This window comes from Balaenoptera physalus (genome assembly GCF_965194825.1).
Source record: "Balaenoptera physalus genome assembly, chromosome: 16".
NCBI classification, from domain to species: domain Eukaryota; kingdom Metazoa; phylum Chordata; class Mammalia; order Artiodactyla; family Balaenopteridae; genus Balaenoptera; species Balaenoptera physalus.
In genome coordinates, this window is record NC_138898.1 from 52,813,354 (window position 1) to 52,831,691 (window position 18,338).

Sequence of the window (18,338 nt, forward strand, 5' to 3'; positions counted from 1 at the left end):
AAAACTACAATGAGGTATCACCTCACACCAGTTAGAATGGGCATCATCAGAAAATCTACAAACAACAAATGCTGGAGAGGGTGTGGAGAAAAGGGAACCCTCTTGCACTGTTGGTGGGCATGTAAATTGATACAGCCACTATGGAGAACAGTATGGAGGTTCCTTAAAAAACTAAAAATAGAATTACCATATGATCCAGCAACCCCACTACTGGGCATATACCCAGAGAAAACCGTAATTCAAAAAGACACATGCACCCCAATGTTCATTGCAGCACTATTTACAATAGCCAGGTCATGGAAGCAACCTAAATGCCCATTGACAGACAAATGGATAAAGAAGATGTGGTACATATATACAATGGAATATTACTCAGCCATAAAACGGAACGAAATCGGGTCATTTGTTGAGACATGGATGGATCTAGAGACTGTCATACAGAGTGAAGTAAGTCAGAAAAAGAAAAACAAATATCGTATATTAACGCATATATGTGGAACCTAGAAAAATGGTACAGATGAACCAGTTTGCAGGGCAGAAACAGAGACACAGATATAGAGAACAAACATATGGACGCGAAGCAGGGAAAGCGGCGGGGAGGTGGGGGTGGTGGCGTGATGAATTGGGCGATTGGGATTGACATGTATACACTGATGTGTATAAAATTGATGACTAATAAGAACCTGCTGTATAAAAAAATAAATAAAATTAAATTTTAAAATTAAAAAAAAAAAAAAGACCTTAAAGGCAGGCACCATCTGCCTTTCTCATGGCTGCATCCCCAGCACTGAAGCTACAGCCTGACACTGAGCTCAATAACTATTTGTGGAACAAGTGAAACAGCTGTGCAAAGCCTGACCCTGGGTCTTGGCGTCCCTGATGTTGTTAATAAAGACAGCAAGCCTGGGTTCTGTTTGTTTATTGATCTCCTCCTGATTACTCCAAAGAGGATTCAAGATGGAAGGGGCTTCGCCCACCCTCCCTGATGGCAGGACCCTCAGAGCATGTGCAGTGAGGCACAGTCACTGTGTCCCCAGAAGCAGTGAACTGTAGGCTGTGAGCTCCGGGGTCCCCAGCCTTGCACAGTCAAGGTGATGGAGCAATAGCTGCTTTCCTAAGCCTGAGTGGGGCAAGCAGCATCCACATAGATGGTGCAACAAGGTTCGGGATTTCTCCTTTCGTAACCGAGAGGCCAGAGATCTGTCCCCTCTGCCTGCTCCCCCAGCGGGTCACAGATCATCACCACTCTGGCTGCCTGGAAGGGTTTAGTCAGAGAGAATCATAGAGTGACCAGGGCTGGAGCAGCCAACTGGGGCCGCCCCTGTTTGCATTCTCTCCTAGCACAGCCTGCTGGAGACGGGCAAGAGCTTCGACGAGGGCCAGAGCCCACCTCAGAACTGGGCCTCATGGGGGTGAGTCCAAACAGGCAGGGAGGGGGCAGTGGGCTGAGGAGAGAAGGTGGGGGCTGCACCATCACTCTAAGACGAGCCAGGCATAGAGCCCCCTCCCTGAGACTCCTGTGAGAGCCGACAGTGGGGCCTCCAGGCCTCCCTGGCAGCCAAGTGTAGCCTTCTCCTTTTCCCAGCCTTTTCCCTTCTCCTAGCCTGTTCGGAGGCAAGGCCTCGGGAACCTTCCTGATGTTTCAGCTACCCCCCTCCCCCCGCTCCCCTGTCCAAATGTCTGGCGTTTCACTTCTAAGGTGGGATGTCCAGAGTGTGGCCACGAAGCAGCGTCCATCTGGGATGGGTGTGGGTTGCCCACCTACTGTCCCTGGGAGGCAGAAGTTTCTTTGCCTGAAAGAAATGAGGGAGGGGAGAGAAAAACAAGTCGCTGCTAACTTAGGTTTCAGACACCGTTCCCTGACCCAGCCCACTCCCGCTGCAGCCTGCAGACCAAGAGAGCTGGGAGGACCCAGACCCGCAGCCTGGGGGTGTCTCTGTGCCCAGTTCGTTTCCTGAGATCTGCCGGAGAACCCAGAGTCTGTCTTTCCTCCACACGTACTGGAGGACAAATAACTACAAAAGGACAAAACTATTATCAAACCTTTATCACACACCGGGCCTCACGGACAGCCTCACTTAACCCCACAGTGAGGGCAGCGAGCAGGTGCTGTTAGCAACCCCATTTTACAGAGGATAAAACTGAGACTAGGGACTGGCCGCAGTCTTGTGGGCAGCAAATGAGGAGAGGGATTTGAGCTACAAAGAGTGCGGAGGAGTCCAGAGGGCGGCTGGGGATGCAGACACAGAGCAACGGGCCGGAGAGGAGGCTGAGCTCAGATAAAACACACACAAATGAAAAACGGCTCCCAAACAATCTACCAGTGATAAGAATATTGCCAACAAGAGCACATATTTACTGAGCCCCTACTACACTCCAGACCCCAGTGCACTTTCATGCAGCCAGTCTTAACGGGCCTGTGAAGGAGGCTCTGCCATCACGCCCACTACACAGAAGATGAGGAGGCTCAGAGAGGCTGATGAGCAAGCCTGCAGCTGCACAGCCCCGGAACTCAGCCTCCGCACCGCCCTGCACGCGATCAACCAGATGCAGGAGGCAGGGCATCTGCCCTTTGTCCCTGTCCCGCAGCTACCTTCCAGTGGCCCTGGGCAGCGCACTTTGGTGCCCCCATGCTTTGTCACTGTAAGTGCATGAGAACAGTGTGCCCCTGGGCGTCTAAAGGCCTGTACAAAGGCCTGTACACAGGCCTGTGCCCAGCTGCCGGCAGGCAAGCTCACCTTTAGGGATGAACTTCAGTGAGCTGCTGAATATTCAGAAGCGGGACTGTCCACGCTTGGGGCCATCGTTCAGGAATTCATGGCCCAGCCCATTGCCACACCTGCCACAGGACACCTGGGAAGACAAGACAGCCATGAAAACAGCTGCAGCCATGGCCCCTGCTGCCACCAGCACATGGGGTCCTCCCCATGCCTATTTCCCAAGGTAACTGCTGGCATGAGAGGTTGGCCTTGGCCCAGAACCTGCCCCGGAAAACCATCTTGTTTCCCTGTTCCCATCAGGACCCCAGGGTCTCCCAATAGTTTGATGTGTCAGCTCCCCTGGCTGAAGCCAGAGGCCTGGAATAGACAGACCCTAGGCCCCTACAGCTGTAGGGGGAGCAGCAGGAAGGGGTGGGGGCTCTCAGGACCCCCCTGGCTGACACCTCCTCACTGCCCCCCAGTTGCTACCACCCACCTTTAAGGCTCCAGGCTGATTGTGCTCTGGACGCTTGGCCACACTGTCAGCATGGATGGTCTCGGTGAAGGCCGGCCATGGGGATGAGTGTGCGTACTTTGAGCGGCTGGAAAACAGCTCATAGCCACATTGGGCACACACGTAGATGCCTGGGGCAGAAGGGGAGGCAAGAGCAGAGATGCTGGCTCCAGCGCCTCGGGGGTGAGCACCCAAATCCTTGAACTCAGGAGAGGACAGCAGCACTCCGGTTACAGGGTGGGCTGCACACCCTCCCCACTCACCCACCCGCCACCCATAAGCCTGGGTATCGGCTCTGTGGGGGAGACACAGCATGGAGCTCACATTTAGCGGTTCTGAGCCTGTGCCAGAGACCAGGAGAGCCACTTTTCACACTTATTTCTTTCACTCTTCTTAACAACCCTGTAATGCAGACGTTCCCATTTTACAGATGAGGAAGCTGAGGCTCAGGGATGCAAAACGCTCAGCTACAGGGTGTGCAGCCAGGAAGGAACCCAGGCAGTCTTGATGAGGACACAGCTCTGCCTCTCACACACAAGCAGGCCCCACACGGTGGGGGCTGTGGCATGGCCAGCACCACCACTAGCCCCCCTCCCTTCCCACGTGGACCTCCCTCTGCCCAAAGAAGCCATAAGGTGGATGCCCAGACACCAGCCTGCTCTCCAAGCAGGAAAAGACTGATCCCAGCAAAAGACCTCCAGTCAGACAGAGGGCCCAGGAAGACAGAGCGCCAGGGAGAAGGATGAATTTCAACCTACCTCCAAAAGATCACCCTGAGGGGGGAAAAAGAAAGGTTGCAAAACTGACTCGCAGAACAGGAAACTGCTTGGGGGTCCCTCGAGGGGTACTGAGTCACCCTTTGCCCCCTGCCGGGCCTGGAGACAGCTTGCCCTGGAGTCTGTGACCTACTCAGCCTTTACCAGTAACTTGAGGAAGAAAAGAGGAAACAGGAGCTGCTGTGGGAGTGGAGTTTCCAGCTTGGCAGAGTAGCCTGAGGACAACCCGGAGTCCCACAGCCAGAGAGTCTGAAGGGAGGACTTTGCCCAGAGGGTTCTATGTCACAGCTGGCTCACAGAGACGCAGGGTGTCACATCCCAGCCCCCTCGAGGGCTGACACCCAACAAATCCCACCCAGGGATAGGTCGCTGCCCTAGTCTTGCCTGTGGGCATATTTTTACCAGATTAGTCCATGACCAGAAAGCACAGCCCAGAAGGGGATTCATCTGGGCCTCTCAAAGACTGGGGCCAGGGCTGACGGCCGGCCATGCCCCCAAACCAACCACTCACCCCCTACCTTCCACCCCTCCTACCTGACCCAGGCTATCCAGTCAAACTTCACTGGACATTGGCAGCCTGGCAGCACTCCTGGTTACCCAAACCTGGGGCCCTGGGCAGGTGGGGGAGGCACCCAGGCGGTCACATTTGGATCCCAACAAGACATGCTTTCCAGCTTACCCCGCAGGTCTGGGGAACCGGGGAGAAGAAAGGGCTGAGGTAATATCAGGGGGATGCCCCAAGGAGAGGCAGGCCAGTCACAGGAGCTGCCCCTGGACAAGACCTTCCACCGCCTCCCCCTAAAGTTCCGATCCTGACCCGGATACCCGCAACGGCGTCACCACCCCCATACCTTGACCCCGCAGATTTCCTCGGAAAAGGCTACGCTCACACTCAAGGTCTGTCCTCCTCGAGGACAGCGACCCCCTCTCTCCAATGTCCCTCTCCCCTCAAGTACCTCTACTCTCCGGAACCCCCAACTTCTCCCTCCTCTGTATCCCCTTTACCCACATGCGTTCCTCCCCGCGCGGTCACACTCGGCCCCCGTTCCCGGGACTCCGGGGCTCCATCGCCACCCGGAGGGCTGCGACGCCCCCTCTAATACGCGTCCCCGCCCCCGCTGTCCTCCAGGAGGTCACAGGTCGTACCCGGCTCAAAGTGGTTCTGGAAAACCTCGCCCCCGAAGAAGCTGCAGAACGACATGGCGCCGGCGAGACCGCTGCACGATCGCCGCCTCAGACAGATCCGAGGCCACAGGCCTACGACCTGGTGCTTGTGCCCGCCTCCCGCCCCGCCTCCCGAGAACCGATCCCACTCGGATCCTGGACCTGCCCCGGCGCCCTAGGCCCCGCCCCCCCAGGGGACCAATCACGTCCAGAGGTGCGAGACACCCTCGCAGGGCCCGCCTCCCGTTGACCCGCCCTTTCCACGGACCAATCCCTCCCCGGGACTAGGGTTCCGGCTTCCGCCTCCAGGAGGCCCCGCCCCCTCCCGAGGACCTGCCCCCTCCGTCTTCCAGCAGGCCCCGCCCACCACTGAGGACCACTCCTCAGCGGCCCCCGCGGCCCCGCCCCTGCCGCCCTGCCCCTAGTGGCAGGGCGAGCCGCTGAGCTGCGCTGGGTTTGGAGTGGCTGCCGCGGTGCACCCAGAGCCGCGTATGCTCTCGTCGTTTCCCGGCGCTAAGCCCCGGGCTGCCGGCCGTTGACCAGCCTTTCCGTGCCCCCCAACTCTGAGACACCGCGGGAAGAGTTGTCTCTGGCTTTTATTAGACACGGGGACAGGGGAGGGTTGTGCCGCGCTTCTTTCTGGCTCCCTCCATCCCATCCTGCCTACAAGTCTCCCGAGGTTTCCGGCTTTTCCTTCTCAAGATGCTTCTTCTGGGGACCCTGGTGGGCGAGGGACAGGAGTAGCGTTAGTCACAGGGGTCTAACCAGCCGCCTGGGTTACGCGGAGTCGGCCCTGCGCCCTCTCCCACTGGTTCCTCCCCTACTTCCTTTCTGGCAAGAATCAGTGCCCAGGACTGGACCCCTAAAAGCCCCCTCCTGTGGATGAGTGCAGGGACATGCGTGCCACCCCCATCTGCTCAGCTTCACCGCTCTGGGGCAGGTAGGATGTGGTGTCGGAGCCCCAGAGAGCAAGGCTGGTGGGCTCACCATGAAGACCCTCTTCTCTTGGGCTGTCTGGAAGCGGCCATGGCCAAACTTGGAGGTGGTGTCAATGAACTTGAGCTCGATGTTCTCCAGGGCCCTGCGGCTGTGGTGCACCAGGAGGGACTGCAGCCGGTGGGAGAGGGGAGCTGTCACCGTGGGAGGTCCCCACTCAGCCCCTCGCATTACCCCCAGCCCACACAGGAAGGTCTCACTCACCCAGCTTCTGTTAGAACCTCTCCCTCTTTGCTTTCCCCATCCCCACCCCTCCTGAAGCAGGCTGGAGGCCAGCCCCCCCAACTCCCCCAAGGCCCATGGGGCTCCCACTCCCCAGCTCACCACCCGGCACTGACCTTCCTCAGCGTGATGACCCTCTTCTTGGTGCCCGCGATGCAACCTTTCAGCATGACGAAGTCATTGTTGACTTCCCCGTAGTGGGGGAAGCCACCCTGTGGGAAGGTGGGTCCAGGAAAGGGGCTGCTGGGTTAGGAGGCAGCTGGGGGCCCTAGGAGAACTCCCCTGGCCTAGGGTGACATTCTCGATCACTAATCAGGGCAGCATCTGAGCCACACCCTAAGTCCTTCCTGTGATTATCTTATTTAAAAATCTGCATTTTACAGAGGAGGGAAACTGAGGCTCAGAGGGGTGAAGTCACTTGCTCCAGGCCCCGCAGCTACTACACACTGCAGCTGGGGTTTGAGCCCAGGCAGCCTGACTCCAAGGCCACAGTCGGAGCTGCTGCACTCTGCACCCTGTGACAGCAGCTGGAGGATGAGCTGTCTGCAGTGGTGGCTCTGAGGATGCAGGAACAGCAGGGGTTTGGTCCACCCAGGCCGTCCACCCTGGTGCCTGAGCTCTTGGGGGAGGGCAGCACCCCACAGGCCTGCCCCACACATGCACCCCAGGCCCCTCAGCCAAACTAGCGGCCCACCCTCACCAGTGGTGTGATGGATTTGTCGGTCACATCGTAGCTGGTGGATGCGTTGTTCTTAACCACCTTCCCGTCCTCCGTGTGCAGCCCCCGGCCGATGCAGTAGATCTGCCAGGAGCACAGGGCACATTGGGGACAGCGGGTAGCCTCTGGGGCTGGCAAGATGCCCACACCCATCAGAATGTGGGCTTAGACCCAGGCGCTGGTGGGGGCATTTCAGAGCCTTATGGGGCCAGGCAGCATCTGAGTCATGCTCCCCACTCACTGGGGTGTGGTCACGGGCATCCCCCCTCAAACCAGGCCTGCGGACACACCTTCTTGTTGAGCTCTGTGCGGTGATGGTAGCCCTTCTGCCCAGCCCGGGCGATGGAGCAGCCCACGCGGGCAGGGTGCCAGGCACCAATGCAGGCCACCTTGCGCAGCCCCTTATGGGTCTTCCTCGGCAGCTTCTTGGTATGCCAGCGGCTCGTGACCCCTGCAGGTGGGAGGGGCGGGTGGCTGAGAGGCCAATTTGGCCCCCACCTCCTCCAGGCAGCCTTCCTGGAGCCACCATCCCCACCCGGCCCTACCTTTGACTCCCCTGCCCTTGGTGACGGCAATGACATCAATGACCTCACTCTGGCTGAACACGCTGTGCACTGGCACCTGCTTCTCCAGCCGGGCCTGGGCCCAGGCCACCTTCTCAGCCACCGTGCCGCCATTCAGCTGGATCTCCATGATGTGGGCCTTCTTCTGCCGGAAGGGCAGCAGCTTCATCTGTAAGACATGGCACGGCCAGTCGGTTCCCAGAAAGTCACACACACCCCCATTTGCAGACACGACAAAGCCAGCTGGTGACCCCGGCAGACTTTCATGCACACATTCATTCAACAGATGATCCCATGCTCTGGTGTGCCTATATGCCACATTCTGTGCGAGGCACTGGGGATACAGCATGGAATGAGGCAGACAGCGTCTTGGCCCCCATGGAGCCATCTAGTTGGGCGGCAGAAACCAAGTAAACTCTTGGATAGGCCTAAGTGTTGTGACGAAATATTGAGGGTGGAGGGGACAGTTATTGCACATGAGGGTGGTGAAGGAGGGCCTCTCTGAGGAGGTGACATCAATGGCAAGAAGGAACCACTAGGTGAAGATCTGAGAGCTTTTGGGGCAGAGGGAACCGCATATGCAAAGGCCTTGTGGCAGGGAAGATGGGGAGGTGGTGGTTGGTGGGACAGAAACGAGACCAGTGTGTCTGGACTGTGGTGAACAGGGAGGAGGGTTCAGGGCAGTGATAGTTGAGCAGGGGCCTGGCCAGGCAGGTCTCACAGGGAGTAGCTCGGGCTTTATTCCAAGTGCAGGGTGTGACATGATCTGATGCACATTTTTAAACATCTCTGGCTGCTGCTGTGTGAGGTGGAAGCAGGGACGCGGTTAGGTCACAGCATAGGGCTCAACCAGTACTGATGGAGGACCTGTTGCATATAAGCCTCCTGGGGGGTGGGGTACAGCAGTGAGCAGGAAGCTGCGACCCCTGCCCCCGTGGAGCTCAAGTCTATGGAGGGAGATGGATGTTAACCAATGACACACGAAACCAGGAACTGCAAGTGTGAGAGTAACTCAGGCAGTTGGGGAGGGTCACTGCTCCGGGCCTGGGAAGGCTTCCCTGAACGTTCCAGAAAAAGCCAGAGGGTATAGGTAACCTGTCAGCCCACACGAAGCCAGACCCCACTTACGAATGTTAATTCACACCCACATGTGCCAGACCCCAAAGAGAGGCGGCCGGCCCCCCACACCCAACACTGGGCAGACGATCCTGGACCTTTGGGGCATTTCAGGGCCTTGGTTGACTGCTGGGTGTGGCCAGTACCCCGCAGCCCTCAGAGTGCACTGATGCCCAACACCCCATCCCCGGGGCTGCCGGCGGCTGGCTGGTCAGCCGACACTTTGGGCCTATGCCCGGGGCTCGCAGTATTTTTAGGCTGACATTTGCCAGGGCTCCTGGAAGCCAGGCTGAGGGAGGGTGGGCCCAGGGGGTGGACTGGCTGACCAGTGTGGACCAGGGGGTAGGGGCTGACCTGGGTGTGGACGATGACCCGGATGACCTTGCAGTACTTTTTCATGGCAGCAAAGTCCCTCTGCAGCTGCTTCTTGCCATCGGCGTCGCGCCACCTCCTGCAGGCCTTGGTGAAGGCTTTTTTCTTGCTCTTGTGCCTGAGCCGTGCACAGAGGGTGCTCAGCACGGCCAGCACGGCAGCCTCCACTGCAGCCTACCAAGCATGGGCTTAGATGTCCCCCTCCTCCCTCCTCCCCTTCCCAGGGGAGGCATTGCTGGGCCCCTGGGGTCCCTGGGCTGGTTCCAGGCGCCCTCCTTAAGCACAGACTGTCTTTCCCTCTCTAGGCCTCAGTTTCCTCCTCCGTAAAGTGGGTACCCTCCCTGCCTCCTGGGGCTGAGAGTGAGCAGATGTGCAGGAGCCCAGGGAAGGGGCGTGCCAGCCAGCCACGGCCACGTGCCCACTTTGCCATGGCTGCTGAACCCACTTCTAAAGCGAACAGTCAGGACTGGCCAGGCCCCACACCCCATCGTTCCTAACCCTTGCCAGGATGCTGGAAGGTGGACATCATTATCCCCATCCTACAGATGAAGAAACCGAGGTTCACAGAGGTCAGGTGAGGGGCAAGTTGATCACAATTGCAGCAGCAAAAACAAGGCCAGCTGGCGTTCGCTGAGCTCTTTCCCTGTGCTGAGCACTTGACACACTCTGCTCAGCTCATCCTCAGGGCTGCCCCAAGATGCGGGGACCTCTCCTGTTCCCATTTGACGGTGTCTGTGGGGAGTGTGTGTGTGTGTGTGTGTGTGTGTGTGTGTGTGTGTGTGTGTGTGTGGTGGGGGGGTGAGGTGAGGTTCTAAAAGGTCAGTCAGCTTGCCTGTGGTCACACAGCCTGCTCTGACACTGGGGCCCAAGATCCTCACCTCCCATGGATGCTATACGTGCCTCTGCCTCCATATGGAAGGGGGTGTCTGTGAGGTTCCTCAGGCAGAGGCGCCTTCCCTTTCTGGACTTAATGCCAGGGAAGATTTGAGGCCTAAGGATGCCTTTCTTTCTGATGAAAAGAGCTTGTCAGTTGGCTATTTCCCTTTTCACCCTGGCTGCTAGGAAGCTCGGAACCAACTCTGACATTCCATCAAATTAGTTCCTTAGTTCACCCTGAGGATGAGAATGTTTGCTTTCCTTTTTCCTCTAACTAATTTCCTCTCCAGCCCTCTTGTCTTTTATTGGAGGGAAGGCATCACACACTCACACGCATACACACACACACACACACTTTCCTGCCTTCCACACGCTGCTGACACTCCTCCTCCTGCCCAACCGCCCGGCATCCCCACGGGGCCTCACCAGTCCTTGTAGAAGCGGCGGCGGCACTCGTCGCTGAGATGTTCCGCAAAGATGGTCTTGAAGCTCCGCAGGCCTCGCGGGGTGGCCACGTAGCCCACCACGCCCACCACCACCAGAGGCGGCGTCTCCACAATCGTCACCGCCTCCACCTCCTCCCTCTTGGAAATTTCTGAACGAAACCCAGAGACAGAGGCGTGGAGGGGGGCCTCCGAGTCCCATGGGGAGTCCCATGGAGAGGGGGAAGGGGTGGAAGTGCCAACCACAGCCCCACCTGCCCGCAGGAGGACCCAGCGCCAGAGCCCCAGGGCTGTTGTGGACAGAGGCCCCTGTGAGCAGGCCCCTGACCTCCAGCCCTGAGCCTCCCCACTCCCGGCCCTTCTCTCCCTGCTCTGCCCTGCGTGTGGAGCCACTGCTGGGCAAGACCCCACAAGTGTCCACACTAGCTCTGACTCAGCTCAGGTAAGGCCTGACCCGCTCATGCCTCGGTTTCCCCACCAGACCGCCCAGGAGTGGGCCAGGAGAGCCACAGCCAGAGCAGCATCCCCCAAAGGGTAGGGTTGGGTGTCCTCTAGGGGAGTACAAATGGGCACTATGAATGTATGTGGATGAGTTCTAGAACAAAACTTAAGACTTGTCCTAAACCCATGATTTTATAGATGTTATTAATGAGGCTGATCCGAAGTCAAAGATGTATATGCTTAAAATATATATTAGGGGGCCTTCCCTGGTGGCGCAGTGGTTGAGAATCTGCCTGCCAATGCAGGGGACATGGGTTCGAGCCCTGGTCTGGGAAGATCCCACATGCCGCGGAGCAACTAGGCTCGTGAGCCACAACTACTGAGCCTGCGCGTCTGGAGCCTGTGCTCCCAACAAGAGAGGCCGCAATAGTGAGAGGCCCGCGCACCGCGATGAAGAGTGGCCCCCGCTTGCCGCAACTAGAGAAAGCCCTTGCACAGAAATGAAGACCCAACACAGCCAAAAATAAATAAATAAAATTTAAATATATATATATATATATTATATATATATATATATATAATATATATATATATTAGGGGAATTCCCTGGCGGTCCAGAGGTTAGGACTTGGCACTTTCACTGCCGAGGGCCCGGGTTCGATCCCTGGTCAGGGAACTAAGATCCTGCAAGCTGCGTGGCGCAGCCAAAAAATATATACTTTAGGAGAGATGGAGAACAGATGAGTGGTTGCCAGAAGGTTGGGGGGTGGCGGCTGTGGCTATAATAGGGCAACAGGAGGGACTGTTGTGGGAATGGAATGTTCCAAGGTGGTGGGTACACGCATTTACACGTGACAGAACCTCATAGAACTAAATAAACACACATCTTTTTCAGGAGAATCCAGCATAAGATGGGTAGGGTGTATCCATGTCATTATCCAGCTATGACATATTACCATGGTATTAAGAGATGTTTCCATTGGGGAAACTGGGTAAAGGGTGCGTGGGATCCCTCTGTATTATTTCTTATAACCACATTATGATGATCTCAAAACCGGAAGTGTGTAGGGGCACCTGCCCTTGAATCTTAGCTCCTACAAGTTTCATAACTGCTCTATTTCCTCATCTGTAAACTGGGGCAATGACAGATCAGTTCTTGAGGCACGGCCAGCAGTCAACATTCTGACTGAGGTGCCCATGGGCGGGGCCTGGCCCCTTCTGGGGCTGTTTCCCCTCCAGGAGCCCAGTTGTGGCTCCTAGCATCTGGAAGGACCTCCAGATCTTCTGGCAGTCAAGGGTGCTCGGCCCGCCCCCCAGGGGCCCCTAGCGGCCACTCACTGAGCCCTGGCCGGTGCACCTCCCGCAGAGTGTGTGTCATGCCAGCCTTGTAGCCCAGGAAGGCCGTGAGGTGCACGGGCCGGCTGGGGTCGTCCCGAGGCCACGTCTTCACCTTGCCCCGGTGCCGGCGGCTCCTCTTGTGTGGCAGGAAGCCCAGCTGTCCATGCCGAGGGGCAGAGAACTTCCGGTGGGACTGGGGACAGAAGGGAAGGGAGATCAGAGCTGGGGTCTCCCTGCTGGGTGCAGCTGGGCGGTCCCAGAGACCAGACCGGAAGTGAGCTAGAGACCCCAGGCTGAGACCTGGTGGCCCTCAGGGCCTGCATCTGTCCACAAGAAAGGAGGGAAACTTCTCCAAGGGCAGTGTCTTAGGGACAGAGCCAGCAGCAGCCCCCCTCACTCAGGGGCTTCCTGTCTCAGTGGCCTGGCCCTGCCTGGCTGGGCCCAGAAGAGGCAGGTCCACCCTGCGGCCAAGGCCACAGAGGCAGGGGGCCGCTGCCATCTGTCCCTCTGTTTGCCTGTCCTAGGCCTGGAAGCCAGAGCTTGGGCCCCCTGCTGTCCCCTCTAATCACCTACTCTGTCACAGGCCCAAGGACCTTCTCTGCTGGGATAGATCCCAGAAGCCCACTTGCCCCTCGCCAGGAAGCTGGCGTGCTTCCCCCCAACGCCGCCCCCGCCAGCCCACTGACCATGGAGGCCTGTCCCTGCAGGTTAGGAAGGGAAGGGGCCACCTCACCAGGCGTCGGAGGTCGAGTGGCAGGGCCAGGACGCACAGCAGCCAGATCCCAGATTTAGCCCCTGGCAGGGGAGCTCTGTCATCTCCTGTGGCGGATGTGGGCTCTGGTGTCAGGAGCGGGCCTGGCCCAGGGCAGGGCGAAGGGGGGCAGCCTGGGCAGCCTGGGGGGGGGCACCTGGAGCTAGGGCTGGCACTTGTTTCCTCAAGGGTCCTGGGACTGGGTCACACACTTTGTTTTCTGCTTCGTGTGACCCTCCAAGACAGAAACAACTTGGCCTGGTAGGGGGTTTAGGAACTCGGGTTGGGGAGCTTCCCTTGGGCAGCTGCCATTAGGAGGGTCTGAGTCCAGTTTGCTGGCCTTGAAGCAGAGCAGATTCTTGTGCTGTCCTGAGGGCTGTGAGCCTGAGCTGGACAAACGGCGGGAAGATGGGGAAGTTTGGCTCTGTGCCCAGAGGATCACTAGAACTGTGATTCAATCAAGGTCCCTTGACTCTAGTAGCTATGAGCCAAGAACACTTAGGATACTTTTTTTTTTTAATATTTATTTATTTGGTTGCATCGGGTCTTAGCTGCAGCAGGCGGGCTCCTTAGTTTCGGCATGCATGTGGGATCTAGTTCCCTGACCAGGGATTGAACCCCAGGCCCCCTGCATTGGGAGCACAGAGTCTTAACCACTGCACCACCAGGGAAGTCCCTTAAGATAATTTTATGAACTTAAATTTTTTTTTATACTTTTTTAAAATAAATTTATTTATTTATATTTTATTTTTGGCTGTATTGGGTCTTCGTTGCTGCGTGCAGGCTTCCTCTAGTTGTGGCGAGCAGGAGCTACTCTTCACTGCAGTGCGCAGGCTTCTCATTACAGTGGCTTCTCTTGTTGCGGAGCACGGGCTCTAGGCGCGCGGGCTGCAGTAGTTGTGGCTTGTGGGCTCTAGAGCGCAGGATCAGTAGTTGTGGCGCATGGGCTTAGTTGCTCCATGGCATGTGGGATCTTCCCGGACCAGGGCTCGAACCCATGTCCCCTGCATTGGCAGGCGGATTCTTAACCACTACGCCACCAGGGAAGTCCCTGAAATCTTTTATTTTTTAATTCAAAGATTTTATGGTTCTAAAGTTCCGTAATTGTAGAATCAGAGTTTTACAGGCCTAAGATATCTCTGCAGGTCTGTGGATTTTGCATCCCTGGGTGCTAAAATTCTATGCTACTAAAATCTACAATTCTTTGTTTTTGTCATTGTTTTTGAATGACAAAGCTACTTTTAATACTTTGGGCTGAGTCCTGCAGGAAAAAAATCACTGGGAAGGGGTAAACCCCTCAGCCCAGAAATGGCCCTGGGGGAGAGGGGCTCCCTGAAGGAAGGTAGCACAGGAGCGACATGTTGCAGACTCAGGGCCAAAGGGAACACCCTCGGTGCTGGGCCTGGGAGCACACGATGGGGGCTCCAGCCACACAGGCCAAGGGCCAGAGGGTTAGACATGGAGCCACAAAGCTGCTTGGGTTCCTCCCTCTCATTTGCCTTTTTCTGCTTCTGCTGCATGATCTCTGAGTCTGTCCGCTGCTGGGTGGCAGCAGAAAGCCATCATCTGGGTGCTTTCCCTTAACTGAGTACTATACTCTGCTTTCTCATATTCCTCTGGTGGGCGAGCTCGTGCTGGTTACTGAGGGTCATGCGATGACTCCGGCCCACCTCCACTGGGTCCCCTCGTTCAGCCCGACATTGCAGGCCAATGTTATAATTAGTTGAGTGTGACAGTTTCTAAGAGTTCATGATTTGAAGATTTAAGGTTACTATGATTCCGGATTCTGTGCGTCCATGGAGTTAATGACTGACCCCAGCCTCTGGGCAGGAAGTGACCAGCACCCATCCTCCCTGGTGCTAGCCAGGGGGTGTGCCAGGTATGGAGACCACAGAGGGTGGCCAGTAGGGCCCTGGTCAGTGGAGCTGCCTCAAGGGCACAACAGTGCTCAGGGCCAGGATGGAACCCTCAGAACCAAAACAGAGTGCCCTGTGCCCAGGGTAGGAGCCACTTCTCCCTAGTCGGGGGGTGGGGGTGGGGGGTGGGGGGGCAAACCCTACCTTCTGTGCTGCCCCAGGCAGCCCCCTCTCCAAGCTCAGTGGCATCAGCCAGTCCATGAGGGGCCCTGGCAGACACAGTGGAGCTCAGAGAGGGATGTAGCTAATGGACAATCCAGGAGGGCTTCCTGGAAGAGTACAGCCTTTGGCAGCTTGTGTTATCTGTTGACTTTGTTATTTGCTCTACCGGCCTGAGTTCTCCAGAAGAGCCGAGCTGTGTTCATCATCCTGCTCCCTGCTGCACTTGGCACGTGCCTACACGCCATCCGAACTGAATGAATAGTTTCCTTACTCCTGTGTCTGTCTCCCCTTAGAATGTAAATAGGGATCTCTGTTTCCTTCACGGCTGATACCAGCGCCCAGCACACAGTAGGCGCTCGTCGCGTGTACAATGGCGCTGCGGTCCCATGAGGGGGCGCTCGCACTGCGAAGCATCTCCCGAGGCCACACTTGGGCAGGCGGGGCGAACTACAAGTCCCATGGTGCCTCGCGGGCGCCGGCCGTCCTGCGCAGGCGCGGCCGCTCTCCGGTGTCCTCTGTGCGGGCGAACTAGGCCGCGGGACCAAGGCGGAGGCCGCGGGAGCGCGTCCGAGAGTCGAGCCCGCCGCGCGCCGCCGCCATGCCGGACAGCTGGGACAACAACGTGTACCCCGAGCCACCGCGCCGCACGCCGGCGCCCTCGCCGCAGACCTCTCTGACCAACCCTATCACCTATTTTACGAAGGCTTTCGACCTCCTCGTGGACCGGCCAGTGACCCTCGCGAGAGGTACGAGCCCCAGCCGGGCCTTGCGCCCCGGGGCCCCCCAACTGTTCCCGGGCCCCCCGCACCCGTCACTCAGCCTGGACCCCCACTGCACCCCAGGCCTCACCTCTTGGGACGCCCCAACTCACACACACACCAAGAGCCCTCACTGCTGTATGGCCCCAGCCGCCGTCCACGGACCCCTGGTCTCCGGCCTCTCTCAAATGTTAGGGGCTGTTTGCTGATCGAAGTCATCTGCGTCCTGAGGCTTGTTAGATCCCACTCTCCCTGCACGCTTTGCATCCTGCGTTTTGCACAGCAGGCGGTCACAGAGGGCTGTTGAGGTACAGGGGTTCTCCCAACCCTTTGCATGCCTGCAAAATGGCCCGGGTGGTCACTGATGGCCGAGGCCCCTTCCACCTACGTGTGCTGTAACTTGCCCTGCGTGTGTGCCCACGCTTGAGAGCTGCCCAAATTCCGCCATCTCTGGTCCAAACTAGGTGAACGTTTTAAACCATCGTTGTCCAGTTTGTGGTTCAGCCATCTTGGTGGTGCAGCAGGCAGAGCATAATGCCCTTAGTCCCTAGTGCCAGGCGATTCATTCATGCACCTAATTAATCAATCCATTCGTTCAACAACAGAACATTTGGGGTGCATAGCATGCTCTGGTGGCTCTTTGTCGGGGGAGGAACCACCCCCACCCCACCCCACCCCGCCCCAAGGTCTGGAAAAGACAGTAGTGGATCTGCTCCCTCTTTTGTATAGCAGTTTTCTAGAAAGTTTTGTATACGTCTGGATGGATGAGATCTCACTAGGTCTAACTTGTTCATTTACCCATGGGGAAGTTGAGGCCGGAAGGTCATCAGTAGCAGAACTGGGACTGGAATCCCTGCTGGTGGCTCCCTGTTGGGGCCTCTTTGCCTCCACAGTGGAATCCCCGTGCTCTGGGGGAGCTGGGCCGGCAGGAGGGACTGTAGCAGGGTGTGGGCTTGCAGAGAACGGGCTCTGAATCCTGCCATCTCTGAGAGCCTGGGTCTCCTCTCTGTAAATGAAAAGGATCTGCCCCCCATAGGGTTATCGTGGGGACAAAGTGAGTTAATGTATTATGCAACACAGGGTGGTTCCTGGCTTACAAGAAACTCCATAAACGGTAGACATTGCCATTTGTAGCCCAGTCCTTTCCAGGACTGTCTGCCAGCCCACACCTCTTCTTTGGGAGTCCAATTGCCAGTCTTTGTAAAAGCTGAGAACATTTGGGAAACCTGCCTCTTCCACGGCTTATGAGAAATACAAAGCTAAAAGCCCTTTCAAACTGTGGCTTGTCCAAACCAATAGGGCCTTTGGACTTGGGGTTTTCTCTTTGCACCTGAGGTTTTCTCTTTGCAGAGTTTATAGAGCGGCAGCATGCCAAGAACAGGTGTTATTACTACCACCGTGAGTTCCGCCGCGTGCCGGACATCACTGAGTGCAAGGAAAAGGACATATTGTGCATGTTTGAAGCAGAAATGCAATGGAGAAGAGACTAGTAAGTTCTCTCCCTTGGGCTTCTTCTTTTAGTCAGTGAATACTACTGAAAGCCCTGTGCAATGAGCATATTCCCTCCCGATGCCATGAGATGGTGGCCAACCCAGATCTAGGGGTGGAGGGGCCAGACCACAGGGCTCCCAGGCCCTGCCTTCATTTTACTTTCCGAGTACAGGGAATCCTTATAGACTTAGACCAGCGGTCCCCAACCTTTTTGGCACCAGGGACCAGTTTCACGGAAGACAGCTTTTCCACAGGGTGGCGATGGGGGGGGAGGTTCAGACAGTAATGCGAGCGACGGGGAGTGGCAGATGAAGCTTCGCTGGCTCACGCGCCTGCCACCCAACGCCCACCTCCTGCTGTGCAGCCCGGTTCCTAACAGGCCATGGACCGTAGTGGTCTACGGCCCTGGGGGTTGGGGACCCCTGTTGTTCACCATCTTTCTCATTTTCCTTTCAGCAAAGTTGATCAGGAAATCGTCAACATTATCCAGGAAAGGCTAAAGGCCTGTCAGCAGAGGGAAGGTGAGAGCTACAGGCAGAACTGTGCCAAGGAGCTGGAGCAGTTCACCCAGGTGGCCAAGGCCTACCAGGACCGCTGTGAGTCAGCTCCACCCCAGCCTGCCCCCAGCTACTCCTGCTTCTGCCACCTCACTTCACAGTCCTCCTTCCAGTCTCCACACAGCTGGGTACTAAACATTTTGCTAATTAGCCCAGTCTCTGGTGGTTGTAGAAAAAAATCACCTTACCTCATCCCTTGTCTGCTCAGTAACTTGTCTTAGCCGCCTGAGCCCTCCCTGCGTGGAGAAAAGACCACAAATTCCCATCATGGACCATGACTCCCCTCCCCATCTCTTTCCCAGATCATGACCTGGGGGCCCATTATTCTGCCAGGAAGTGCCTGGCAAAACAGAAGCAGAGGATGCTGGCAGAGAGAAAAGCCGCCAAAGAGGCTGCTGCTGCCTGAGGCAGCTCGAACCACCTCACGTGTCGCTGTTGCTAAAATAAAGAGTAATGGAATCTCTG

At 57.0% G+C, this 18,338-nt stretch overlaps 3 protein-coding genes and 1 pseudogene across 8 annotated transcripts; 1 reads left to right on the forward strand and 3 right to left on the reverse strand.

Moving 5' to 3' along the window:
* Positions 1-903: 903 nt before the first annotated feature.
* MSRB1 (methionine sulfoxide reductase B1) lies at positions 904-5,296 on the reverse strand. 3 transcript variants are annotated; one of them, XM_082432046.1, is made up of 4 exons: positions 5,136-5,296; positions 3,538-3,615; positions 3,196-3,344; positions 904-1,793 (listed from the first exon to the last, which is right to left on the reverse strand). In XM_082432046.1, exons 1-4 carry the CDS (start codon positions 5,188-5,190, stop codon positions 1,695-1,697), a joined length of 381 nt encoding a protein of 126 aa, XP_082288172.1. In that variant the 5' UTR covers positions 5,191-5,296; the 3' UTR covers positions 904-1,694. The 3 variants fall into 3 exon arrangements, with proteins under 3 accessions (XP_082288172.1, XP_082288173.1, XP_082288174.1); XM_082432047.1 differs by lacking the exon at positions 3,538-3,615 and adding an exon at positions 2,739-2,853 and having other exon boundaries at positions 5,136-5,295; XM_082432048.1 differs by lacking the exon at positions 3,538-3,615 and having other exon boundaries at positions 5,136-5,295.
* Positions 5,297-5,731: 435 nt separating this feature from the next.
* RPL3L (ribosomal protein L3 like) lies at positions 5,732-13,038 on the reverse strand. 2 transcript variants are annotated; one of them, XM_082432018.1, is made up of 10 exons: positions 12,925-13,038; positions 12,239-12,431; positions 10,443-10,611; positions 9,123-9,258; positions 7,635-7,821; positions 7,380-7,540; positions 7,072-7,173; positions 6,488-6,583; positions 6,141-6,260; positions 5,732-5,873 (listed from the first exon to the last, which is right to left on the reverse strand). In XM_082432018.1, exons 1-10 carry the CDS (start codon positions 12,925-12,927, stop codon positions 5,817-5,819), a joined length of 1,224 nt encoding a protein of 407 aa, XP_082288144.1. In that variant the 5' UTR covers positions 12,928-13,038; the 3' UTR covers positions 5,732-5,816. The 2 variants fall into 2 exon arrangements, with proteins under 2 accessions (XP_082288144.1, XP_082288143.1); XM_082432017.1 differs by having other exon boundaries at positions 6,141-6,283; positions 12,925-13,034.
* A 166-nt stretch (positions 13,039-13,204) lies between these two features.
* On the reverse strand, positions 13,205-14,934 carry LOC309646061 (annotated as a pseudogene). The gene has a single exon. The product of its transcript is annotated as an uncharacterized misc_RNA (transcript).
* A 624-nt stretch (positions 14,935-15,558) lies between these two features.
* NDUFB10 (NADH:ubiquinone oxidoreductase subunit B10) lies at positions 15,559-18,336 on the forward strand. 2 transcript variants are annotated; one of them, XM_082432043.1, is made up of 4 exons: positions 15,559-15,813; positions 17,161-17,314; positions 17,773-17,912; positions 18,176-18,336. In XM_082432043.1, exons 1-4 carry the CDS (start codon positions 15,666-15,668, stop codon positions 18,277-18,279), a joined length of 546 nt encoding a protein of 181 aa, XP_082288169.1. In that variant the 5' UTR covers positions 15,559-15,665; the 3' UTR covers positions 18,280-18,336. The 2 variants fall into 2 exon arrangements, with proteins under 2 accessions (XP_082288169.1, XP_082288170.1); XM_082432044.1 differs by having other exon boundaries at positions 15,562-15,813; positions 17,176-17,314.
* Positions 18,337-18,338: the final 2 nt, after the last annotated feature.